The sequence below is a fragment of the Maylandia zebra genome, linkage group LG6 (assembly GCF_041146795.1).
Source record: "Maylandia zebra isolate NMK-2024a linkage group LG6, Mzebra_GT3a, whole genome shotgun sequence".
NCBI classification, from domain to species: Eukaryota; Metazoa; Chordata; class Actinopteri; order Cichliformes; family Cichlidae; genus Maylandia; species Maylandia zebra.
The window spans coordinates 40619223-40646863 of NC_135172.1; the positions used below are offsets into that span (position 1 = coordinate 40619223).

The 27641-nt window shown below is 40.4% G+C and overlaps 1 protein-coding gene across 5 annotated transcripts in view; it reads left to right on the forward strand.

Moving 5' to 3' along the window:
* The window catches only part of si:dkey-237i9.1 (SEC14-like protein 1), a 36623-nt gene continuing 8982 nt past the window's right edge, over nucleotides 1-27641 (forward strand). The window contains exons 1-13 of one of the 5 annotated variants that reach the window (XM_076885245.1): nucleotides 1-353; nucleotides 801-826; nucleotides 2066-2149; nucleotides 18378-18527; nucleotides 18758-18889; nucleotides 21282-21410; nucleotides 21842-22106; nucleotides 22613-22722; nucleotides 22955-23144; nucleotides 23778-23866; nucleotides 24336-24406; nucleotides 26177-26348; nucleotides 27411-27557. In XM_076885245.1, the coding sequence (XP_076741360.1) occupies nucleotides 821-826; nucleotides 2066-2149; nucleotides 18378-18527; nucleotides 18758-18889; nucleotides 21282-21410; nucleotides 21842-22106; nucleotides 22613-22722; nucleotides 22955-23144; nucleotides 23778-23866; nucleotides 24336-24406; nucleotides 26177-26348; nucleotides 27411-27557 (1545 nt within the window). In that variant the 5' untranslated portion in view covers nucleotides 1-353; nucleotides 801-820. The remainder of the gene's footprint in view (nucleotides 354-800; nucleotides 827-2065; nucleotides 2150-18377; nucleotides 18528-18757; nucleotides 18890-21281; nucleotides 21411-21841; nucleotides 22107-22612; nucleotides 22723-22954; nucleotides 23145-23777; nucleotides 23867-24335; nucleotides 24407-26176; nucleotides 26349-27410; nucleotides 27558-27641) is intronic. The other 4 variants (XM_076885246.1, XM_012918643.5, XM_004538785.6 and 1 more) reach the window with 4 other exon arrangements.

Consider the following 27641-nt stretch of genomic DNA (forward strand, 5'->3'; position numbering starts at 1 on the left):
AGCGACGGTACCACAGGCATGACAGCGAGGGAGGGAGACCGTCTCCTGTGTCCAAACACCATCTACTTATAGGAGTGATTTAACAGCGAGCTATAAGGGATATTTAGTTTGTTGATCTTGGGATGCTCGTCGCTGTGAGGCTCTGAGAAGGACTCGCCAAAGGGTTTGATAAATATTCCGGCTTAATGGCCAGCTAGCATAACAAAGCTAACTGCTGTTAGCCGCTGGAGCCGGAGAAGTGTAGAGCCGAAGAGGGAAATGGCATGAGTTCCGTCGGATAGCCCTCACAGAAGAAACGACCACTGACAAGAATCAACCTGTTAACAACATTTCTTTACCTTTCTAAATCACAGGTAAGATCCGTTAATTTGATGTGTGTCAAGATAATATAATATCGACTTATAAAGTTAGGCTAGTCTCAGCGAGCGCTGTTTGTGTGGCAGCTAGCAAGCCGTCGTTTCAAATGCTGTTAACCACTATGAGTCAGTACCAAAATCCCCATCTTTTTTTTCTTTAAAAAATATTTGTTTAATATTTTTTAACAGTGTTGAAAATTGAGGACAAAAAAGTCAGTTTTGGATTAGTTAAAACTGTGACGTTACAAATAGTTCCTTTAAGCAGAAGACCAAAACAAGCTAGAACAAAAAACAAAAACGAGTAAACCGTGAGAAGAGGCTGCTTAAAATCAGTGGGAAGCGATCAGTAAAGATGGTTGGGTACTAAACTTAACGGGCATATCGGTCACTGAAGTCTCCTAATTAGCACGTTCTGAAGTAATTGTCTTGTTTGTGTCTTTGAAGTTGCCAACAGATCCTGAAGCATGATGGTAATTATGTACTGCAGTAGCAATCGTCAAGACATGTGGTGTTTAGCAAAGGGATACTATAGCAGTATGTATCCTGTGTGACCTAGACTGGTTATTATTAGTCTGTCCGCCCTGATCCCTTTATTAAGTAGTGCAGGGACGTTGGCTCACACCCCTCCTTGCAGACATATACCCATCAAAGCATAGCAGGAGTTATAGACATGTAGCAACACGCTGAGCAAAAACACATGAAATCCAAGGACTGATCTGTACTTTTTTTTTTTTTATATTTAAATTGACTCTCATGCTGTTCTCTCTGTGTTAGTGCTCTAAGTCAGGAGTGTCACACCCAGTTTGTGGGTCTCAAATGGGCCTGACAAATAACACAACAGAACTCCTGGGTCAGATTCAAACTTTAAAAAAACAAACAAAAACAAACTGCAACTATAAGCCCATGTGAAAGACCTCTTACCCTACTCCTCAGAAAAACAAATGCCAGATATCATTAGTTAGTACTTGTTAAATCCTTTTTTTAAAAATTTTTTAAAGCAATTTTTTTAGACAGTGGGAGAAATCTCAGGTTTTCCTCATGTCACAGCTGTAAGTTACAGTTCAAAGAAGTGGAAATACCCTGGGCTGCATATGCACCACTGCTCTAGTTGTTTACCTTACCTTGCTGTTTTGTATTTAAATGGACAGGATTTTTTTTTTCCTGTATTAAAACTGAACTGGACTAAAATATATTTTTATCCATCTTGGTGATTTTCCTTTGGAACCCCAAAGCTTCTCTGTTGTGTACAAACATTTTTGATGGGTAGGGAAAACCCTGTTAGAGTGCTGTCATGTGCAGCTTTGACCCAAGCTTCTGCAGCTGATGTTAGCATAGTTATACTCCTGTAGTTTGCAGTGATAAGCCATTGCAGCAGCACTGCTTATGTGATAAAGTAGTAAGAAATGCTGCATCCATTGATCAGCGAGGTCCTTGGTCAGGAGAGTTCCCTTCAGATAAGGAAACACACACACACAGCAGCACCTGGCTTCACTCGGCATCACGCCATCAGTCAGCCAAAACACAGCTCATCCTAATTGCACATCAAGCCTCTCGCTGAAGGACCAGATGCAGCTATAATGCTGTAATTTTAGCACTTAGCAAGTGGTTATTCTAAAGAATGACTCAGATACAGCCCTGCTTCTTAGATTTCTTCCCCAAATGTCTGTAATCACTGCTGATTGATTTTGATCTTATGTTCTTCTGTTCAGATCGTTGGCATAATTCCAATCATGGTGCAGAAATACCAGTCACCTGTGCGGGTGTACAAGCATCCCTTTGAGCTGGTGATGGCGGTAAGTGTTTTTATCTTTACTCGCTCTACCACCTGTCCACATGTATTTTGTATGCAATAGATGCAGTTATGCAATGTACACAGGTGGTTGCTTCAAAGGTTTGGAGTTAGTCACTGAATTATGCACCTTGCATGTGAGTAGCTCAGAGATTGAAAATGCATGCAGTCTGTTTTGTGTTACGGTCTTTAAGAAGCCAATGATTAACTGCAACGATAAACTGTAGCGTAGCTAGAAGAGAACATCCTCAATAGCCTGTTTAGAAGGTTTGTAGACCTCTCCGCAAGGTTTTTACAGACGTAGACTTGGTCGTTTCAAAGTAATCCTGTGAAGAGACAGATAAAAGGCACTAAATGATGCCTCCCACTCAGCTTTAGATTTGGTAGATAATTAGGAGGTCAAACCCATGCAAGGAACACTCACACTCATGGGCCATGCAGCCCCCCGAAACAGCTGACTGCCTCATATGGCTTGTCATCTTGTGGTTTAAGATCTGTTCATTTGTTCAGTAAGATGTAGAACCACTGTGCACACTTGTTGGTAGCTGAATGTACAACAAGACTGTGTTTTTATGGCAAACTGAAAGTCCCACCAGTCTTTGTGCCGGTAGTCTGCTTGCAGCATAAAAAATTCACTGCCCTGCTTTGCTTTTAGTGTGTTTTTTGTACACTGTCAGCCACGAGTGCCTGTGTCAAGTGCACAGAATGGATTTACTTGTTCCTCTCTTCTTTTTGCGCTTTTCTAAATGGGTGTCTTAGAAGTGTTCCTAGTGCCATTTGTGTTCTCCATCCCTCAAATTTGGACTTGTTCTGTTACCCTTTTTTGGCATTTAGCCTGTCTCACATATTCACTAATCTCTCCTTGCTGGAGAGCTGCAGGGGCAGGAGATGGTTGATGTAAGAGTTTGTTCACAGGAAAACAGAACTGACTAAACCCCTATGGTGTAATGTCTTTTACTGCTGTGGTATACTGACAACTCTGGGTCTGTAACATGAATCAGATTCACTTGTCATAGCAATGGTCTGTCATTTAAGTGAGACCTGTTTTGCTTTTACACGGAGAAAAGAATGAGGCAAACTGCTCTGTAAAAACAAGCCCAATGGATGCTTTGCTCAGCAGTGCTTTGACCTCAGCTGCTGCTTGTCAGTAATGTGGTATCAGTACACGTTTGCAGGCACTCGCTCTGATTATACAACCACCAGTTTTAGACAAACAGCTCTACTGTGCTGATAACGTCAGCAATATGTACTTTTTTCTTAATTATCTATTTAAATTCCTGCATGAAGTTGGTTTGTAGTTTCACCTCCCTTCAGCACTGTGTTGTGCTGCAGGTGCAGTTTTCTTTAAATGGAAATCAGCTTTCGACACGGACAAGAACCAGGATGCAGGAACACTAAATCTCCTTAGCACAGGCTGGACTGAGCAGCAGGCAAAGAGATGGCTATAAATAGATGGCCCGTACCCACACCTGGTTGTACACACGCAGCCAAAGAGGGGAAACGGTAATAATAGTGAAACTGACTTGTATGTAATTTGTAAGCCCCAGATAATCCACCCCGTGTGCTTTTTGAAGATGGGACAAAACTAATGGAGTAACCCCTTGATGTTTTTAAACTAGGCCAGCAACAGACGGCGGACCTCTTTAGCTTTTAATTTTGTATTGTGTGACATTATGACTCATGCACAATACGGTGTTGTTAATTTGAATTATTGCTGGGGTAAAATGGACATTGCAGTCAGTTTGAAGCTGAGTTTGCATTTGGAGTCTCTTCCCCTCCCTGTGACTTTTCTCTGCAGTGAGTGTTTTTGCAGACACTGCAGAGCAGACTTAATGGTGCGTCACAACCCTTGGTGGCTCTTTTTTTTTTTTCTTTCTCAACCCAGTGAAACCTCTCCTCTCACTTCCGCTATAGTAGTAGGTCTGTCACCACAGCAGTACAGTTATGCAGCAATAAGAACATCCTGGGCTTGTGGGAAGCCAACATGAACACCGATGTCTACTTCTGATGCACTGTACCAACACAGACCAGGTTCTTTGTGTGAGGACCGCTTTCATTTTTGGTTTACATCCGTGGTGTCAAACAAAGTGTGGGAGCCAGTCTAACAGATTTTTATTTGCTTGCATACAGTTGTATTTTTTGCAGCGTGGAAAAACTGGGACATATTTAACTTGAGATATGTCAGACTGCTCATCAGGTTTGTAAAGATAAAGAAATGTTAGGGTTATCTGTATTATGCAATGGATGTAGTGTGTGGCCCACTCAAAATCAAATTGGGATTTCTGTGCCACGCAGATTACAATGAGTTTTACACCCATGCTTTACATGGAATTATGCAGGGTATGTCCAAATAACTAACATCTGTTCATTTCCCTGTATTGACCGTGCTATTCGTTCTTATGGTTCCTTTTGCCAGAGGCTTCTGAAAAATTTGCCAGTAATGGCTTATTCTTCTGGTCTGGTAGGGGATTTGACACTTAGCTTTGAGGAATTTGGTGCTTTCTGTCCACTTGAGTCTGTTGTTTGGGTACTGTTAGTGCTTTGAAAACCCTTTTACTGAGCTAAAAACTAAGGCTCCATGTTCTCCTCTGAAAGCCACACGCTGCATTCTTTTTGTCAAGATGAAATACCGCCTCTCTTCTCTTAACCCTGAGAAGCCACTCGGCTCACTGACAGGTGCTATCAGAGAGTTTCCAAGATCTATCTAACACTGCTGTGGCTTCATTGTGCTGTTGCATAAATCAGGCTCGAGTCACAGATGCCCTTTAGCTGTGTTTGTTCTGCAGCATTTACTGCGCCTTCTTCTGAACATGGATTCTCAGTATTCCCAGTGTTGGTGACTTGTGTTGCAGTGTCTCTGTTATTGCACGTATCAGCTCCTGCAGCTCCTTTGGAGCTGGAATGCAATGCAGTTGACCTTAAATGTGCAGTCATGCCCAACTCTGCTTGTTGTTGTTCAAATCTGACTTTAAATCAGTCATTTGAAAGTAACTGTTAAGGGAATATTGTGCATCGTAGAGTGGTGTTATACCTGTTTTGATTTGTTTTGTTGGCGCTGTGAAGCACATTGCAGTGTAATTGCCAAAGATTATCCAAATAAACTTGTCAGAACTACACATGGCAAGTAACAAAAGCTTCAGCTTTATTCTCCTCCCTGATTTTTAAGAAATTGTGAGTCACCGGTGAGAAATGTTCAGTATGCATCCTAATAAAACATAATTAACTTCTTTTTTAGGTAACTCAATCAAAAAACCTCTTGTCCGTTGGAAAGCACAGCTCAGTTGGTGGCTTTGTATCAGCAATTGCCTACTGGGTTTGTTTGAGCTGTCTAAAAGTACACAAACATTGATGTGCATTAGTATTGACCTTGATAACCTTCTTATCTCTCCACAAAGTTGGTCTGTTTTTCTATTACTGAAGTAAGGAAATATATCAGCATTTTTTTTTTTTTTTTTTTTAATTTCCCTTGACCACAGCAATCCCTTGTTTCTCTGTCCACATCTCAATAACAGGAAATATAGTTGTTGCTGCTGTTATCGCGCCAGTCCAGTCTCAGAGCCTCCAGTTTATCCTCAGGGAGTCACAGTGGAATGTCAAAAACGCAACGCAATACACCCCTTGCTGCTGTTTTATGCCTGCGGGGAGGGTTGTTTCTAGAACACATCCACAGATGAAGAATGACTTCAACAGCCACAGGAGAAATAAAAATTTGGCTGACCCTGGAGTAGTTATTATCCACTAAGTCCGTGCTGTTATAGTTGAGCTTAAAGGACAATAACTATTCCTGAAGTCCCTCAGCTCCCAGATTAATACTCATGCTACAGAGGGAGAGAGGGTATTAAACGAATGAAAGCCCTTCGTTAGCCTGACCTGCTCCATGGAAACACATGTGTCTGTGGCTAATCCACAAAGACAAAGTGCTTTGGTCCTGTTCTCCAATCCCAGCAGAGTTTCTGTGGAGAAAAAACAGGATGTTCCATGTTGGTACAATACCTACTGGAATTACAGGCAGCAACGACGGGGGAAACGTGCTTCTTAGTGACTTAACTCTCCTTATTAGTTAGAGCACCAAAAAGATACAGTGTACTTTAGATAATTAATGTTTTCACGGTGAGCTTCAGAATGAAATTGGATTGTTTTAAAGATGATCAGAATATGAACAAGACATTTTACAATTGTCAAAATGTGGCATAAATGCATTACAGAAAGTTTTGTAAACAGATCATACAAAGGACGAGAGGTAGCAGGGTAAACTAAACTTGCGGGTCTTAAAGGATGCCACAAGAAGAAAGGGGGGAAGAGACTGAAGAGAAAAATGAGGGGCCCGGATGGTGTTAACTACTTACTAAACTGAACTTGACCTACAAATACAGTCACCTAGGGCTACAGCAGCGTGACGGCCGATTCTCTGAATTTCAGTTTTTGTTTTTTTGCTCGTCTCTCTTTGTGGGACGAACACTGTTAGAGTCGAAGGTTGAGGTTGGAGAGTGAAAGCATGTATCGCACACTTACTTCACTGGTACTCACAACACAAAGGTACACCGGAACCTGGTGTTTGTTGTGTGAAGCTGGTACCTAATGCTCCTTAATGAGGCCCTTCGTGTATGCATGAAAGTGCTGTTTATCTATCTCTTTGGTGTTAGTTATATACGGGTTAGAGCCAGCAGTGTGACACACATGACATTTAAACAGAAACCTACTTATGAAATGAGTACCCCCTCTCACGTGCTGAGCGGTGCGATCTAAGGACCGTAGACTGTGATGACCTGGATGACTGAGAACCTTCACACACACGAGTGGTGCGATGTTATTTATTTTTTAATACACACTTGGGGATTTTGCATATAGTGGCTCATAATTAACTCAAGCCTATACATACATTTTGTTTATCAAATGGGCAAAAGTGTCAAGTAAATGCACAGAATTGTTGTGCACCCAAAGAAAAACCAGAGTAGCTCTGTGCAAGTCGAATACTTTCTTCCCTTTGGTGTCCCATATTTTTGCTTTCCTCCTTCTCACCGTCTCTCCTTTGACTGTTTTTTTAATTTTATTTTTATTTTTTTTATTTTTTTTAGGGCCTTTCTCAAAAACTGGTTCACGAAACCTTTGCCAACAGGGCACATGAGATGAGTTTTCAAATTCGATGTAGGAAATAGTTCAGTCAGTCTCTTCTTCCGTTATGCAAATTGGAAATAAAAACGTTTTATTCAAGGATGTCCACTGATGGTTGCATAACACCACCAAACCCACATGTTTGAGATAACAGTGCTGCAGAGTGTGAACAAAGCAGGCGTTGTTAATGAAATGTTATAGCTTTTAATTCCCTGCAAACAGGTGATTTATCCTTTGAGCATCTTGTGCTTCCTCTCACAGTCTGGATGTAGGTCCTAACACGTTTTTCCAGACTTGCCAACACACTGTTTAGTGAGTGTTTGCTTCCTCGCCAGTGTTTCTAAACTTGGCTCATCCTACTGTCCCCCTTCTCTCTGACTAGCCTGGCTCGTTGCAGGGCAGCTCTGCCAGGGTGGTGTCCTATCCTACCATGCTCTGACCCATTTACGACCAGTTGTGGTTAAAGGATTTTTCACCCCACTTCTTTTTTGCAGAAGCATCCTGATCTTTAGTCTATTGTTTTAATCCCTGTTTGAGCCATAGGATTGACTGTGGCTTCTATCACTTAATGGTCTCACATGTAAAGGAATCTACTTGTATAACAAAAGCCCTTCTTTTATGTCATAGTTGAACAGAGGAATTGGGTCATTTTATTAATTCACCCGTTTTCTTTCTTTCTTTTTTCTCACATGACATATTTCTGTTGAAAACGAGAGCACAGTTAATTCATTCATGCCGGCAATTTAGACAGTATCTCAAGGGAGATGCATCAGAACAGAATTTAGCCTGCTCTAGTGAAATGTTTGATTATTGAGGTATTTAAAAATGCTTTATCATTAGCTTTTCTCAGCATTGCGCTTCTGATTCAGTATTTCATCCACTCCTACAGTGTGTAATTCAGTTACTCGACTAGATGATGTTTGCCAGAAACAGTGAAGAGTTATGGCCTGCGTTGGGCAGAGGCTCTTATCGTCCGGTGTGCTGCTTCAAACGACATTAATCGAGGACCATCAGGCACCACCATGTGACCGTGTGAGCCAATGAGAAAACTCTGCCGCTGATTTCATTCACTGATCATCAAGACACTCATTCACCCTCTTTCCTGCTGCAAGGTCGAGATGCTGCCCCTGTAGCTTCCCTCCCCCACCCTGCTCTCCTTTGCCAGATGAACGCGCTCAGTCATACTCTTATACAATGACCCTTTTGCCTGTTTAAAATGCAGTCATCCTGCAGTATGGCAAGAAATTGTGACTCAGATTTGTGTGGCAGAGATGTGACATTAGGAGTATTTGTACAGTATATTATAACATTTTTATTATGTTTGTGTTCACTGCCATATTTCCTCATAATTTTAGGGACTGGGTAAAGCTCCTTCTCACTTGCAAATTACATAATTTTAATGTTTAGTAGTCCCGCCCCCAGTGAAATTACAGACAAATAGCCCAAGAAGTCTTGCTGTGAATGCCTTTTAGCTTTCTTAACACGCACTGCAGTTATTTCAGCCATGTCTAAAATAAATCAGTGATGTTTTTTCAGCATTTACAGAAATTGCCTAATAAAATGTTAATTTGCATCTTTCACCCATGATAGGAGAATGAGCAATGGCAGCAATAAATATAATGTGCCAGCACTTCTTTCTTTTACTGTAAAGTGGGATGTTAATAAAGCTTCAGTTTCCCGTAACCCAGTTTTAATGATTTCTCATAAGCCTTTATGCAGTGCTTTCTACTTCAAATAGTTGGCACAGGTAGAGGCAGATTTCGTCATCTTTTCACTCTTCATTTCAGAGTCAGCTGCTTGTAAATTGGTGTGTGTGTGTGCGTGCGCGCGCGTGCGTGCGTGCGTGCGTGCGTGCGTGTTGGGGGAGGAATGACCTCTAAAAATAATGTGTGCTTCATATTATAATAGGGGTATCTTTGGCTCAGGAGGTAGAGCAGGCCATCCACTAATCAGTAGTTGGTCTGCCAAATATCATTGGGCCAAGATGCTAATCCCAGGATGCTCTCTGATGCATCCATAGGAGTGTTAAAGCACTTAAGCATAGAAAAAGGGCCTCTTTTACAAGTTGTGTTAAGCACTTTGAGTTCTCAGGTAGAGCAGAAAAGTGCTATATAAGAAGCACTCCATTTACCATTTACTTTTAATGCAGGGCCAGTCAATTTTAATAGAATTTTTAATTTAATTTCTCATCAAATAAAAGTTGATGTATCAAATTTGGCTAACAGTAATCTTCCTATATCTGTCTACCCGTCCAACAATTTGCAACAATTGCTGCTCCTCCAATTAAATGATGCTCATTGAATTTAATCAGACTTGAACACACTGATCACCTAATGCGTCTTCACCCAAACTGCTTAAGGTCAATGTCTTTAGTTAATTGCAATCTGAAGAAATGGGTGTAGGAAATCATTTCTTTTTTTGGTCAGGGTAACTGTTATTGTTTTTACATAAGTTATAGTCTACTCGTAACGTTCAGTGTAGACCAAACACGGAATACATTGTTGTGAAATGTATTATCATTTCACAAAAAAGTCTTAGTAAGGGGTTTTTATAATTTGACACATAATTGTTTCAGCACTTTTTGTATCTCTGAGTTGACAGTGTTGAATCTTACTTGACAGATTTGTGTCTCAGTAATTCTTACACAAGCAAAATATGCCTATAGCTGAGCTTTTCTTATTTTTTTACAGTGATGAGTTTTTGATTACAGACAGATGGCCATCTGCTGGTTCCTCTTCCCTCGTGCACGCATTTAACAAGCCATGCATGCACACCCTGGCAATACAGTTTAGCATATTATTTAGGCCGGCAAAAATTTAGGAGCTTTATGTAAGGTCTGTGTACTTGGCAGATTTCCCCTCCTCCCTCCGAGTTGGTAGTTCCAGGCGGTTCTGCCATTACAATGCACACAGTGAGATCACTGCAAGGAGAGAAGTGGGTGGTATGGCATGCACGGACCAAAGGCTCTGCTGTGTTTTCAGTCAACAGCTTGTTCTTGCTCCTGCCCCTCATGAGACTATACCTAGGCTCAGACTTTTAACCTGGCAATAAAATAAGGTAAACAAAATCTTCATCAGCATCGGAGACTGAACTCATGGAGGAGGTTAGGAAACTGCAGGATAAGTTTCCAAGAATGCTTTCACTTACTTGACCTCTTACAAACTATTCAAATGCTCGATCTGTACATATGCATTCAAAGGGTAACGTGAGTCATATTTAAACCAGTCTCACTGAAAGCTCTGTTTCACCAAACTGGTTTGGGCCTTTAAAAAAAAAAAAAAAAAAGTTTTACTAAATAATAATTAAAAAAATAAACTTTTTTGTTTTATTTTTTCTGTGCTTTTCATGCATGTATTTTCCTTAATTTAGGGTTCAAGTATATTGCTTTGTTTATTTAAATGTCTGATTTCCTTGGGCTGTGCTATGGAAATAGCTGATGTCACAGTTTTAAATAAAGCTTTAAAATTTGCTTCTCTTTAGGCTGTCATAGTTTTTGGCTAAATCCGCACTTGTACTTAGCATATTTTAAATCAAACTATGCCAATACTTGAATGTCATTGATATACACTGGACATATCTTCTGTACATCTAAGCTATTACTCACATGCACAGAATTGCTGTCTTGTGATCAAGAAAGAGGCACCTGTTGAGTTATAAGACCCCATCAAGTAGCAAACATGGCTGTTATTGTTTTCGTTAGTCTCAATTTATACCAGTCCAGACTAAAACCTAAATGCCTGTGGTTTTAAAGTAAGAGTCAAAAATGCTTCGACAAACCCTGTTATTGCATACATCAAATTTTGAAAGTGATGCCTTTCAGCAAATTTACATGTTAGATAAAATGGTATAAAATCTCTAAGGTGAAAGTGAAATTTACTCTAAATTCCAATCATAACTAATCATAATCTTCTTTCTCTTTCTTTCTTTCTTGCTTTCTGAGCTTCCTGTACTTTGATGTTTCTAAATAAACTGAAAGATTTAAAAGCAATCACATTGCAGACATGAAAGAGATTCTCACCTTGGTTTTACTACAAAAAAAATTAAGCTTCTGTTAGCTATTATCTCTAATCTGTGCATCCCTAATGCACACTCTGATTTATTGGATGTAAAGTATTTATCAGAGAAAATGATTTTTAAATATATTTTACATTGACATTTTTTTTCCAGCATCCCCTGTGGCTGAGTTTGCAAGAAGAAACCCACAATTTTCAGGCTGCCTCTTTCGTAACTTTCCTCTTTGGTAATGACCCAGTTTTAGCTTAAGCTTTGCTCTCTGAAGTAAAATCAGGATTTCTTTTTTCCCCTGTTTCCATTTTCCATTCTTCCTACTTCATTCTCCGTCACCTAGTCACCTCAAATTATATAAACGCAAGTCAGCAAGGTCTTGTGCGTCAGGGCCATTATTTTCAGGGGCAGGTTTTGGGTTTCATTGAAAACTTGTCTCATGAATGAACATGACGTTATCTGTCATTTGGCAGCACTGGCATTTCGTCAGTGCCCAGTAATAGCCACAACTGGAACACTCATCTGCATCCTTAATGGCTTTCATTCAAATGGTTTTTGGTATCCTCTTTGCAAGGAGCGGCAAACATAACACGACCACCCCAATTTAAATATATATGGATGTGGTGGGCAATGTCAAACAAAAGTAAAAAACACGGTTCTGGGCTAGGATGTGATGTCCACCGCTATATAATGACGTCCATAACGGGTCAAACCCCGGATAGCCTGGGGTGGTGGGAGGGAACCCTTAATGATTTTTGCTACCAAATACAGGCTAACCAACGTCACACCCGTGCCAGCAGCCCTCACACAAAACCAGGTTTTGTTTGTCTTACGTCAAGGGTGGTGTTTGTTATGCAACATGTATCGGGTCTTTAAGAGGAAACCTTTTGAGAGTGGGCCTCATAAGCGTGACTTAAATACACAGAAATGACAGAAGAAAAAACTGTGTTAGTCATTGTAACTGAAGAGGAAAAGAGCCACAGTTTACTGTGTGTACGCTTGAATGGCCCTGTGAATAAAACATTAAAGTGGTTCTTGTGAATTTCCTCTGAGGCAGCGCAGCCAGATTAGCTGCTGTATGTCAGCTTTGCTGTGCTGTGTGTGCTGGTTTGTTTTGACATTGTCTCTAATCTGTCGTAATCAAGTATCTTAATCTTAATAATGCAGCCCCCCACCGTGCCCCACCTCCTCAACGAAAATGTTCCCATTTTCCCAGACAGCTATTAAAAATAGCCGAGTCTGACCCTTGAGCGACTGTCGTCTCTGTTACACAACCATTTTCATAAGCTCCAGAGATGTGACACTACTGCCGAGGAAGCTGGAAGTGTTCTCTGATTAGTGTTAGTCCCCAGAGACCTACAGGCCAAGCATTTTCGACTTAGTCTTTAGCAGATTGACCCTAGTGTCTCTCAGGATTGACAAGGTGCCATTTTTATCTAAGACGCAGAACACCCAAGAAGTGGGATTAAGCCATGTAAAATCTGGCAGCTAAAAGAAAATGGTGTCAACCAAAAACTGGTCGCTAAGCCCTGAAAGCTTGATGAAATCCGATACACTAAAACATTTAACAGGAAATTAGCTCTTGCTTGCTATCATCTGTAATTTACATTTATTTATTTATTTATTTATTTATTTATTTATTTATTTATTTATTTATTTTAAATTAGAGACTTAAGTAGTTAGAAACATCGTGCCAGAGCTATAAAAAATATATTAGCCAGTTGGTTAATTTATGTCTTTTCATCCAGTTCAGTACTAAGCATTTTATGTTGTGGCTAAGAACGTGACTCTATGTCATCAACATGTCCTCTAGTCTGCACCTGGGCTTTCGCTGGCAGATAAAGTGATAGTGCTGATGTTTTTGCGCTAAATGTTCCCAGTCGTGTTTCTTTTCCAATCTTAAGAGCAAAACTAGGTCATTTTCTGCCACCCTTGATACTTATGCGTGGTTTCTGCTAGAAAAGTTGTTAGACTCAGCAGCTTTTATTGTGTGGGCGTTGAGAGATTTAACATGGCACTATCCACCTGCTGCATGTACAGTCTGTGTTGCACAGATTGAACTGCAGATCTGTGTAGGTAGAGATCTCACTGCTGATAAGAGGAGAAAGCGAATCTCTCTCTGGTGTAAATGCATCCGAATGGTCTTAAACGGTCAGAGGCAGTAGTCAGTTTGTGCAGAAAATAAAGGTTTTATGTGCTGCAAAACTTTCAGGCTTGAATTTATTAAATTGTTCCTGACGCTAACAACATACTGTAACAAGATATAACATGATTCTGTTTAGCAGTATTGTTTTAATCTTACATCTCCGATCGACCTAGGTCAGTAAAGGTAAAGATGTGCTAAGTTAGCTATTCATTTTCAGCATATCCGAAACTATGCACACTGGGCATAAAATGGGTCAGATGTCAAAACACCTCTTCAGCGCTTCTGCACAGTCGCTTGTAATTTGATTGTTGAAGATATTTTGGGAATTTTTTTTCCTGATGTTTATGTGCCAAATAGATAAAATTGTTTGAGGAACTGGAGCCAAATAAAAGAAATAAGACAACAACAAAGGCAGATTAGTCAGGTGGTTAACTACTTGACTTTTTTCCTGAATTTGTTTGGATTGGATTTGCAGCTATATTTAAGGGTTTTTTTTGTCTTTTCTTTTTTTTTTCTATATCCCACCATTAAAGGCCAGATAATAGCTGGGCTACCTGCCAGAACTACTACTTCTTGCCTGGTATTATATTACACACACGCACTATGTGGTCCTTTGTAGTCTTAAAGTTGATTGTGTACTCCCCAGAACTCTTGGAACTTCCTGAATCTCCCTTCCTGTGCAGGATTAGCTTTATTTTCCAGACCCGTGCCTTAATCAACACTGCTGTTTTTCTCCAAAGGAGAAACTGTTTTGTGTATGCAGGAAGGATGTAAGTAACAGTATATTGTTATATATTTTCTCTCATTCACTCCTGGAAAGAACAAACAAATTCCAGGAACCATTACTCAGGGTTTGGCCACTTGAGGTATGTCTGATTCTCTAAACCGTGGAAGCTGGTGGAGGAGGGTGTCCTTAAACCTGTTCTTTAAAATACCTGGAGTCTGGAAACTTGGAAATATTTTGTTCTGTTATGTTCCAGGAAAGAGTATTGGCAAAGGGCAAATGAATATTTACAGTGGTGGAGTTTGGTTGCCATGTATGTTTGGCTTGATGTGTCATCAGTGCCTGCTTTTTATTTCAGTGACTCAATCGAGGGCGGGAAAATGTTTGTCTTGTTCCGGCTGGTTTGTTTTCTTACAGAAAACTTCTGGGTTTGGATTTCAAGTGCTGCAGGTATCAGCTTTAATAAAACACGCATCATGTTGATGGTTATACATTGTTTTTATACACTCAATTGAAACATCTAGGAAAGCCTCTTATCTTTTACCGGAACACTGGACAAGAGAAGCCCAATCTATTGTCTCAGGGATTACAAGTAGATACACTGAAACTACTTTAACCAAAACTTTAACAATATTTAATATAAGTGTCCACCGCTATAACAGCGTTGCAAAAATATATAGAAAAGCTTTTTCAGTCCCCTTTAATGGAATAACAGAAGCCAAACTATTTGTTAGCTTTCGATTGTAGGTTAATGTAGAGCAGAGTAATCATCAGGAAAAATGCCAAATAGCCTGGATGTTTACTTCATGCTGGCACACATGTGCATTTAGCTGTCATTTGAGTCATGCGTGGAGAGCCAATCGTAACATGATGCATCATGTGGTGAGTTGGCACATCCGAGATAAGCTGTAGTGTTTGATAACCTCAGGCACTGGTTCTAGAAGAAGATGTTTTGGCCTTTGCCTAAAGTTTTTATTTTCAGTTCTGCATCTCATTGGTCATGGTAAAATCTTTAATTATTTATAGTTGCACCAGTGTCCAAAATATTCAGTGTATTACTGGCTTTCTGTTTAAGTATGTGATTTTTTTCTTTTTTCTTTTTTTGTGTTAGCCACACATTATTGTTGTTGTTGTTATTATTATTATTATTGTTATTGTTATTATTATTATTATTATTGTTATTATTGCGATGCATAACTGCGCACAGAAGTGAATTTACTCACACTAGTGGAGTCACTTTCTTCTGTGCAGCAAATGGCTAACAACCAATAGAAAAGAAGCCCTGTTGTTTCATGCTTTTAGCAGTCAAGAACCATCAGCTTGAGCTAAGATGCTATCATGGTGCCAAACAAGCCAAGGAGGTATTTAGAATTTGAGGATTTCTACTGAGAGAAAATTGGCCACCTTGAAGAGTCCTGGAACCTTTGTTGGACCATGTGAAAGTGTGATATGGAGCTCTATGCTAGGCGAGCTGAAGTGCTTTTACACATGGGCAGTAGAAAAGAGAGTTGCCATAATAGACCACTGGCCTATCTGTTTTTGAAACCTTCACATTTGTTATTGCCATCTTGGTGTTTGAAGCTGGACTTTATGAGCGAACGGTGGATTTGACTGAGACAGAAGTCACCGTGCACTCATTGTCTGATGACTTGTGATTTGCCAATAAGCACACCAGGGTAATCCTTTCTTCTGATTCTAATAATTGTAATTTACAAAACGAACTTCATGATTCATTTCATGACCTGAAATTAACAACTCATCAGTGATGTATTTATTGAAGTCGCAAAGAGAGGGTCTTTCCTTATCAGCCTGTACGGTCTTGGAGCCAAAGTGATTGCTTTTTTATTTTGACTCTTTTTTTTTTTTAGCTGTGGACGCTGGAACTATTTTTTGCACCGTCTATGCGCTCACATGCAATATCCAGGTGCTGATTTAATTTAGGATGGTGTCTGATTTAAAAACTATTGTATTTTTTTTCACAGATAAATCCAGGCCTGAATGTCCCTCAGTGAGCCTTGAGTTAAGACAAGGTTTGAAAAGCCCCGACTTACCCAGAAGGAAAAAAGAAAAAATGTTTTCAGGAATAACCTAGAATCACGACCCTTCTGTTTCCTGTTTTTAATAGTACAACAGCCTGGCTATTTTGGGAACACAAAGCAGTTAAAAGCTGGTTTGTTTCCGCATGAAGTGAAGGCTCTGAAGAAAACGTATTCCTCTTCATGGTTTGCTGAATGATCTGAACCATACAGGATCTAAGCCTGTCGTTGGAATGAAACCTAGTGCTGTTTGTGAAGACGTGACATTTGTGGTTGACTTTGTTGACGTATGATTTTTTTCTTTTCTTTTCTTTTTTTCTTTTTCTTTTTTAAAGGGATGAAATTGACATTTACAGTCAGTGATGTTGTGCTGACGGCAGGACAAAAACCAAACCCCCAGTGTTCCAGAGCATTGGGGCTGAAAAACAGAGCTCAGCATTCATGCAGTCAGTGCACGGTGGGCAGCTCCTCACAGGAATGCCAGGAGCTCCTGAACCCCACTGGCTGCCTCCTCCAACACAAAACTGCTGTTACTCGCCATACTAAACATTCAAAACCTCCTCTTTTGTATTTTTTATATTTTTAAATATAGAAAAGACAAATATTTTAATAGTGAATTTCGAAAGCAAATGGCTCAGTGTTTTAAGAATGTTAAACGTGAGCTTGAATTTAAAGCCTATTTCACACCAATTTGCTGTTCTATGGTTTTCAAAGGACCTCAGGGTTACTGGTTGTCCTTTGCTCCACAAAATAAAGCTCCTTTTGTCAGAGATTCAGCTGACATCCAACTCCACCAACCTCAAAAGTCTTGTGAGCAGCAGTTGATCTTCCAGTTGATCTTGTAAAGTTTGTCCACAGACTTGAATTTCACTCTATGCTTGGATATTTTGAAACCTACGGGCCATGTCTTTATGAAACGGTAAACATGCTGTGGATAGGTTTGCACCACCACATTCCCGACATTGTGTTTTCCCTTTCCCTTTGTTTTTGGTTCTTTCTTTCCTTCTTTGTGTGTGTGTGTGTGTGTGTGTGTGTGTGTGTGTGTGTGTGTGTGTGTGTGTGTGTGTGTGTGTGTGTGTGTGTGTGTGTGTGTGTGTGTGTGTGTGTGTGTGTGTGTTTTCTTTGAGTCATAGATAAATGCTCCCATTCATATTTTAGGGAATTAAATTTCAGGATCCAGTTTCAGACAGTACAAAAGAGGAAATATCACGTTAGTAGGATACGTGACAAGGGAGTTTCAGGCTAGTGCAATGTTGTGATAAACTTGGACTGTCTCCAGCACAAGTTATCTGGAAGATCACTGTTTTTATTTTAGACTTGCCTTTCCAGTCGTCTGTTTGGACTTGCTCCTTGCGCAACCACAGTAATCATATCTAAGATGGATGAATGTTGACGATAGAAAAAGAAGTAATGTTCCTGCACTTTGTGCCAGCAGACTCAGTTGTATAACAGCTGGCCGGCCCCTGCAATAGAGCTGAATTTGCCTGTGTTTTGCATTTATGACTAAACGCATTATGGAGCCGATGTTGTGTTCAAGTACAAAAACTGCTATTGTGTGTTCAACCCTTTGTTGTAAAACAACTGAAAAGCGCTTCATTTGCTTTGATGCCACTGTGGTTCAGCTCAAGTAAGAAGTTTGAAAGTGTACAAAGTTGAAGGAGCTTTATTTAGCCTCTCACCTCTGCTCTACCCGTCCCACCTATTTAAATTCCTCCCTTTTAGAATACATGAAGTGTTTTCTAATGGAGTTCATGTAAACTGGCTGGTGCCATTGTTGCTGAAGTTTTCCTGAGCCTCAGTTGTTTAATTTGAAACAAGCATTAGTGCTGTTCTCTTTCCAAACTGCTGTTTATAAGCCAGTCAAATATCTCTAGTTAAGATAAAAAAAATATTCAACAGATTTTGATATACCATGAGCCCTATAATAGATGTCAGGCACTGTCAACTAACGAACCTTAATCTCTAAACGTGCCGGTGTATGAATATGTCAAATCTGTAGGCAAGAGATAAGCCCTTCGGGTTTTCTATTTAAGTCAGGCTTCTGTTGACTAATCATGTCTAGATGTCAGTTTGGAGAACAACAAAGGAAAAACCCTTCTGAAAATTAACGAGTCAGCAGACTGGAATTATCCTTGGAAATCTAAAAATGTGTTTCCAGCTTAAAAGCTCTGGTGTTAACAGGCTATGCATTTCCTCTTCTCTTTCTCAGGCTTATGAGCGCCGCTTCCCTACTTGTCACCTCATCCCCATGTTTGTGGCGAGTGACGTTGTGAATGAGGAGACCAGTGAGGATGGTTCCACCCAGAAGATTGAGCGCCGCTGTGCCCTGGATGTGGATGCCCCACGCCTTCTCAAAAGGGTTTGTTGTACTTTAGATTTCCAGCAATTGAGTATCATAAATATAGCTTTAATGCTTTACTAATGACTTTTAATATTGTTTTGAGAACAATACATTTCCGTACTCGCCATGATTGTTTTCTTTTACAGAATGTATTAGTGTTAATTTTTGCAAAGGTAGTTTTATCTTTTATTTTCAGTGTCTGTGTTTCATGCCAGTTGCATTTATAATACAAGTTCTATTGTTTACAGATTGCAGGTGTAGACTATGTCTACTTCATCCAGAAAAACACGCTGAACCGAAAGGAGAGGACTCTGCACATTGAGTCCCACAATGAGACCTTCTCCAACAGGGTTGTCGTCCACGAGACATGCTGCTATTCGGTATGTAGCATACTATGGCCTGTATTTATATAGCGCTTTACTATGGCCTGCATTGCATTTGTATAGCGCTTTTCTAGTCCCTAAGGACCCCAAAGCGCTTGCCCAAGGATATTTGGCATGCAGCCAGGAGGCAGCCTGGGATCGAACCACCGACCTTCTGATTAGTGGCTGACCTGCTCTGCCACCTGAGCTACAGCCACTAGTCCCTAAGGACCCCAAAGCGCTTTACATATCCAGTCATCCACCCATTCACACACACATTCACACACTGGTGATGGCAAGCTACATTGTAGCCACAGCCACCCTGGGGCGCACTGACAGAGGCGAGGCTGCCGGACACTGGCGCCACCGGGCCCTCTGACCACCACCAGTAGGCAACGGGTGAAGTGTCTTGCCCAAGGACACAACGACCGAGACTGTCCAAGCCGGGGCTCGAACCGGCAACCTTCCGATTACAAGGCGAACGCCCAACTCTTGAGCCACGATCGCCCAACTCTTGAGCCACGATCGCCCCTTACTATCAGCAATAGACATTTCAAGCAAAGAGCAAACTGTTAAAATCCCTCACTAATTTTAATGAAAGTCATTTCTCACTTGTTTCAGTGCAGCTGCTGTTTTTATCTTTAAGTAGAATCCACTCTCCTGGTTTTGCTCTACACCTAGCATGCTAACTTCTGGCATAGAAACTTAACCCTTTCACTGAAACTGCTGGAAAAATGCTCAAGAAAATGTCTTTCATGACCAGTACTGATCCTTACCACAAACACTGAGTTAGTTCAGAAAACAGACGTTTGAGGATTGTACAGGTGATCAATATGGGGCTTCCAGAGTGATCTAAAAATAACTGCAAGGATTCTTTAATCCACGTGTACCAGAACCTTGTGTCCACTTTTTTTGTTGGTCCTGTACAGCCAAGGTACATTGCAACCAATTTACATTACCATTTCCTGGTTTAAAGTAACATATTCATTTTAAGGTGGGAGAAGTGTGTATAAATTATACAAAGCAGGCTGTAACATGAAAGTGTGTATTCCTGGGGCAGGTTTTACAGAGGCAAACTAAAACCCAGATCCTGGCAGTGTGACACACTCAACCCGTTTGGCTATTTAGGCTGACTTGTGCATACAGACAAATGAGCAAACACTGACATGTTCTGTAACGCTGTTGTTCACCTGCTGAATGGCAAGCTGCCACCAGCACAGCCATGTTGATGTTTGTGCCTCCTTTAATCTCTTCCCTGCATCCATGATTGGACTACCACTGAGCCTGCTTCTGTTTGTCTCGGCCCATCTTTCCTTGTGAATTATTTAGTCGTCTGCATTCTGCTTGGTTACTCACAAAATACTGAAATGAAACCAGCATCTCTTTACTTTCTTTCTGCACTATGCGAAACTGTGACTCCAGATGAGCTTATTTATGAATGCATGTGTGCTGAGTTAATGAGGTCAAGCACATTGAGTTAGCCTCCAACCAACTGGAGTGCTAATTTTAGGTCTAAGGCCAAACAGAGGCTTATACTGTGTACTTTAACATGCTGTGATAACAGTAACCAGGATGGACAGTGCTGTTAGACTGAGCTAATGGACCGGGCTAAAGATGAAATATTTTGGTAGTCAAGGGTGAACACGTTACCATCATTATGGCTTTAGAAGCGTGTGACTCTTTATTTACTGATATTGTAGCTTGTGACAAAAAACATTTTTAAATGTATTTCAACAAAAATGTCATTTTGATTCAAGTGTCATCCTAACAAATCCTTCTAGAACCATCATAGATCTAAGATATATGCAGTGTAGAGTGCTATATACTGGCCAGCCAGTCCTTACTACTGCAGTTTGGCCTGAAAACAACACTTTAAGGATTGTGCATAAAAGTCTAGCGGACAAATATAAAATTATTCAAGTCACTGAATTTGATGAGTTTGTCTATGCTTATGTTTATGTTTTTTTTATGTCCCTGACCCACAGAAACTAATGTTGAGTTTCTCTCCCACTCACTTTAATAACTTCAAAAAGCCATAACTTCAAAAAGAAATAAATTCCAGCTGCCGAGCATGATTGTAGAATGATTTTTGCTATTGCCGAAGATGACCTTCACACAGCACTGAGGGAAATGTGTGTATTTCAAGCTTCATGACTGTTCATGTGTGAAATGCTGGCTAATTTTAACATGGACAGACTGACACACAGACTCCCACTCACAGTGCTCTGTGTGAAAATTGCTTTCTTTGTGCGTCATCATGTAATGAAGCTGGGTGTATGGTTACCATAGTAACATGGTTATGTGGTTCTGTGTTGCTTACAGCTTTAATATAGTGTGTGTGTGTGTGTGTGTGTGTGTGTGTGTGTGTGTGTGTGTGTGTGTGTGTGTGTGTGTGTGTGTGTGTGTCCAGGTCCACCCGGAGAATGAAGACTGGACGTGTTTTGAGCAAACCGCCAGTCTGGACATCAAGTCCTTCTTCGGCTTTGAGAGCACCGTGGAAAAGATTGCTATGAAGCAGTATGCCAGCAGTATCAAAAAGGTGTGTTTGTGTGTGCTTATTGTTTCATCCCGTCATTTATGTGTGAATGTACCGATGCACAGTAACATTAAACAACACAATGACTGCGTTATGAATTATTCAGATCTCACTCTGTCCTACGAGGTTAGATGTTTCTGGAACATGACTCAGTCCATCTCACACTGTAATTGCATAAATAAGCTTGTGTAAACCTTTAGACTGGACAGGGCTCTTTTGTTGTGGACCCAGTGAGTCATCCACCTTCATTAATGAACAATGTAGAATACAGTCCTTTCATTTTTTCCTTCTGTTTTCATTAGCTGATGCTTCAGTTTAAAATGACGCTTTAGTTGGAAAATGCTAAACGCTACATGGCCTTTCTTGGTTGAATAAAAACACATGTAGATCATGTTTTTCGGTATTCTCACACTTGTTTTCCTTCCTTCTAACAGGGAAAAGAAATCATAGAATACTACCTAAAGGAGCTGGATGATGAGGGGCTCACTCATGTGCCCCGCTGGAGTCCCTCCTCTCATTCCCTGCCTCTCTCCAGCCCCACCAGCCTCTCAACGAACCAACCTGAGCTTGGAATCGTGCCTGCCGATTCAGTCCCACTGTCTGCAGATGCCAGGGATGGACCCTCACAGGATGCAAAGCAGGACAGCAACTTGCTTCAGAACGACAGCCTCGCAGAGATTCTGCCGGGGACACCAGAAGGTCTGTACCTGAAGATTCAGAAAATGAATCCTAGAAGCTTATTTTAGAATTGTGTATATAATTATATTCTGCAAAAAATGGCTAATATTGAAATCGTATTGTGTAACTAAATTTGGAGGGACATTTTATTTGGTTTATACCACTGCCGCAACAGTTTGTCATCTGCAAGCATCGTTGGAAAAAAAACAACAACCAGTTAGACAACTTTGGTGAATAATTTAAATAACTGAGGAAAAGTAGTTGCTCAAGAAGGGGATGGGTGTGAGAATGGAATTCAGCGTCTTGAAAAGTTGTTTACAGTTATGGATGTAATTTCTGAAAAAACATATTTCTTATTGTGAATCGTGACATCCAATTACATATCTGTTGACAGCTAGGGCAAGGCCTTGTTTACAGAATCTAAGATTTTCATTAGAATTTGTGATTTATTGGTGATATTTCAGTAAGTTTATTACACATTAATTTACTATCCAGCAGTCTAACTTTTTGTGTTTTTTATGTTGCAGACAAGCTGGATGCAGACTATATCAAACGTTACCTGGGTGACCTGACACCCCTGCAGGAGAGTTGCCTGATCAGACTGCGCAAGTGGCTTCAGGAGACACACAAGGGAAAGGTACTGCACTGTTTCTCAAAAGGAATAATAACAAAACATGACTGGATACATTATTGATACATTTGAGTTAGTTATTGCTAAAAGTAATATTTAGCACTACTACTCTATCTTAGCTAGGCTACTGATAATGTTGTATTTTACATTAACTATTCACAAATTAGCTTTATAATGTCTTTAAATAACAGTGATGTGTTTTATGGTGGCAAGTGTAACCATTTCCAACTCTGTTCAGATCCCTAAAGATGAGCACATCCTTCGTTTCTTGCGGGCCAGAGATTTCAACATGGATAAAGCGCGGGAGATCTTGTGCCAGTCTCTGACCTGGAGGAAGCAGCACCAGGTGGACTACTTGCTGGAAACCTGGAGCTCCCCACAGGTTCTTCAGGACTACTACACCGGCGGCTGGCACCACCACGACAAAGGTGGGTTGGTATTTACAGCCGCAACTAAAGATAATTTTATTAGGCATACTGAAATCTTGCATGTGCATCAGTATGGAAACACATGATCTTATGACTTGTGTAGAGCTAAACTTGCACTGTTCCGTAGAGGAGACTCCACTTACACAATCATGCAGTCGTGTTTGCAGTTTTTCAACATAATGTTTTCTTATGTGGCTTTAGAGTGTAAACAGATCTCAACCATTCTTAGCAACCCGCAGCTCTCAGCCAAGTGTGTAAAATAAAAATGATCTAGCTTGTTGGTGCTACTTGGTTACCCAAATAGTACACACACTCTCACAGTGACAGTCTTCTTTGGAGTAGATTCCTTGGATTCCTTATTTGGGAAAAGAATGAACGTATAAGTCAAACAAAGCTTTTATGTTGCCACACCAGAGCCTATTTAATCTTCTCATTTCCAATTTTCCACAAGTATTAGCCTTGTATCAACAGGGACAAAACATGAAAGCATTCCTCAGTGTACACAATAACTTGTCTTATGTAACAAGAGCAGATGGCCAGCAATGCTGACCTTTCCACTTAGCTTGTAGTCTTTGTGGAATGTAAATCATGTGATATACCATGTAAACATTTATTTAATTTTTAATTTTTCAGACGGCCGTCCTTTGTATATCCTGAGGCTTGGCCAGATGGACACCAAAGGACTGGTGCGCGCTCTTGGGGAGGAGTCTTTGCTCAGACATGTATGTAAAACACACTGTACTGCAGTTAAGGTTTTGTGTTTGTAGTGCAGGTTGATGAGTTTATAGGTCAGACAGGGTTTCTGCCACAATATTTGTTAACTCCTGCTTCTTTGAATTGCACAGGACAATTTGATAACGCACTCATTAATTTACCCCTGTTATCACCCTGATGCTTTGTTCTATTAGTTGCATTTCTACACACAGTTGGTGCAAGAGAGAGAAAAAGTGGGCAATTCAGGCCAGGCAGGCCGCTGGGTTTGTAATACACGGGCGGAAGCGCTGGGTCAGGTCGGTTTTGGATTACAGGTTAGGGAATTAATGTCCGGTGGCATTTCCTGACAGGTAAATTAACACCAGGCTATATACAGAACACAGGCTGTGTAAAGGGTGCTGATTTATAATGTTGCAGTCACTGTGGAGTGGAGTCTGGGAGCCAAGTGTGTCAAATGTACAATTCATGTCACTGCAGGTGCTTTCTATCAATGAGGAGGGTCTGAGACGCTGTGAGGAGAACACAAAGGTGTTTGGTCGGCCAATCAGGTAAACCTTTACAACCTGTCAATATGTTAGATTGTTGAAAAAATCTTGGACCTCTATTATTCACAATATTTGTAAACCAATATATCTCTGCCTCTCAAAGGTGATACTACGTTATATTCCACTGGTCCTTGCTTTAAATCTGCAGACTGTCTTTGAGTTTAGTTCAAGAAAAGAGTAAAACTGAAATGCATCACATATTCAAACAGGGCTTTGACTGGAAGCTCAATTCACAAGTTGTTCCTTGTGGAACAACTCAAGAAAACTGAAGATAAAGACCTGATATAAATACATATGTACTATATACAGAAACAAATTGCTCTTTCTTCTATTACTCATAACACCGTTGTACAATTTCCTGTTTTGTCTGTTTGTTTATTGTGATGTTTTATATAAATATAAAACCTACATTTGTTAAACTGTGCTGTGCTTCATCACAAGTGATACTTTTCTCGCTTGATGTTACATCATACAATAGTTTGATAGTCCTCCATAACAAACAGGAGAGTATCCCTGTGTGACGTTGACTTAAAAGGCTCTATTTCAAAAACTGTTATCTCTGCTCTCTGGTTACTTTTAAACACAGTACCTGGTCTCACATCACAGTATGACAGAGGCTGCGCCTCTTATTCACAATGACCTTAGAAAAACTGGTCTCAATTCTTTTGCTGCTTCAGAAAAGTAATGTACTACTGAAAAATAATTTATTAGAACATTTTAAAAGGTAACATTTACATGTCATCACCCACGATTTTCTTAATTCTGAAAATTATTATTTTTGTACTATTTCTGTGTTGTTAAGATTGTTTTTTTTGTTGTTTTTTTTTAATTTTGTTTTTACTTTCATGTATCTAATACCTCTTTAGCAAAAATTGCTATTACTCTTTTTTTAATCGGTTGTTGCATATGAAGGAACCATTTCAGCATACTTTATTTCCAGCTTCTGGAGTTTCAGAACTTGCAGGTTTACTTGTTTGTTTGTTTGTTTTTTGCTGTTTTTATACATTATGCCAGTCTAAATTAATTTAGATGTTTTTGTTGTTTTTTTTGTTTGTTTTTTAAGAAGCCTCCGTAGTGGTTCAGAGTATGAAGACAGAATTCACTGCCTGTGATCTAGACAGTTAATATGAACTAATAACACAGTGTCAGTGTTGACAAAGAAAAATAATCAGCATCAGTGGTAGGTATAGTCCAGTGCTTGTGTAAAACGGCTTTGAATGTGGTCATAGGTGAATATAAATGCAGGTTAAAAGCAGCTTAAAAACATGCAAGCCGTTTTAGATTCGGTTCAGCAGTCAGAACTGGGCACAGGTACACACACAAACACACACACACTATGAGTGAGTCCAGAGCAGAATTTATCTCCCCCAAAATGGAAAGCGCACATGAGGCTCGACTTTCAGGGGACTCATTCAGATGGCAACTGACAGAGTGAGCGGGAGGGAACAGAGATGGTATCTGTCATCTGTCAGCTCTCTGAAGCAGCAGCAAGAGGAGGAGGAGGAGGTGCCTGGGATAAGAGCTGCGCAGGAAGGCATGTGAACTATGAGAGGCTGTCACGTCACAGCACTCTGCCAGGACAGATAGAAGGAAAGGAAGAATGTGCTGCAAGGGTTGGAGGGTTCCAGAATTAGCAAGCACTGCCTTCACCACTTAAGCTTCACTTCAGAGTGACAAGTGCTAAGTGGTCAAAAAGAGGCCGTAGCCCATTTATGGGTTTGTGGCTGTCCTTATACACACACATCCCTAATCCTCTCATGTCCTCTTCTCTAGCTGTTGGACATGTCTAGTAGATCTGGAGGGGCTGAACATGCGTCACCTATGGCGACCAGGAGTCAAGGCGCTGCTGAGGATCATCGAGGTCGTGGAGGCAAATTACCCTGAGACTCTAGGACGGCTGCTTATATTGAGAGCTCCAAGAGTCTTCCCAGTCCTTTGGACACTGGTGAGACCCAGGATAAGACTAACTCAGACCCTGTGGGGTCATCGTGTTACAGCACCGGATTATGCATACAGTGACTTTTCAGTCTGTTTCACACCCTTATTTTGACACATGCAGAAGTTGCCAGTATTCACAAATGTGTAGTATTTGCTAAGCAGTGGCAACAGCAGCATCGTTGGCCCCAAATGGAAATAAGAGCTTTCAAGTCCCGGAAGTTCTGCTGGGTTCTACTTAAGGTGACAGGATCCCAGCAAACAGAGTATGGTTGCATCTGGTAGTGTGGACAAGACAGTTGTGCAGATGGACTGAAATTTGTAGGTTACAGGTTTGGCATGTGAAGGATCGCTTTACTCTGGCAAAAATGAAGAGCCACCTCTAAAATCACCTTCTAGCTGTTTGACCTGTATTTCTTTTTAATTGGTTTTCCATCATATTGTGACAATACATGTCTAGGTTGTGGATTTGAATTGGCAGGAGTCAGTTTTCCCTGTTACACATAGCTTAGGCGGCAGAAGATAGGTTACAGGTTAGCCTGTACTTGATGCATGATGATAACGTTCCTGCTTTCTTTACAGTCTTTGGAAAAGAGCCAAGCTTTGTCCTGCAGTGTTGACTTTTAAAATGGTTCTACTTTTTAAATGTAGAGCACTGACTCAATATGTAGAATGAGGGACAAGGGATAAAAATGCTGTGCAGTCACACATAAAATAGGACACCTGGTCACCTAGCTCTGCTGCCTATTGACTGCTCATGCAAAAAGCACGTCACAAAAGACTTCAGTTTGTTTTATAGTGTTTACCTTCCTGACTTAATTAAGTCATGTATTTTAAACATGGGTTTGACTGGTTATTTAAAGGTAGAATTGTTGCATATTATTGCATTATTACATTATTGCTTTAATTAACCAAGAAACTGGTTAAACAACTTCCTTGTTTTAGCATTTATAAGGTTTAGGGTGGGAAAGGAATGTGGATTGTTATCAAACACAAGTTTCATATGCTGCACCAGTATTTCCTCATGTTACTGCAGGCATGTCATGCATTTAATATCTGCCTTCTCCCTCAGGTGAGCCCATTTATTGATGAAAACACCCGCAAGAAGTTCTTGATCTACGCAGGCAATGACTATCAGGGTGCTGGAGGTCTCGTGGACTACATAGACAAGGAAATCATTCCGGATTTCTTGGGAGGAGAGTGCATGGTGAGAGTCACTGTAAGATTTAAACTCAGAGTAAAAATTGATCCTAAAACATGACACCACCCACATCGAGTTTTCCTTTACTGACCCAGTGTACAC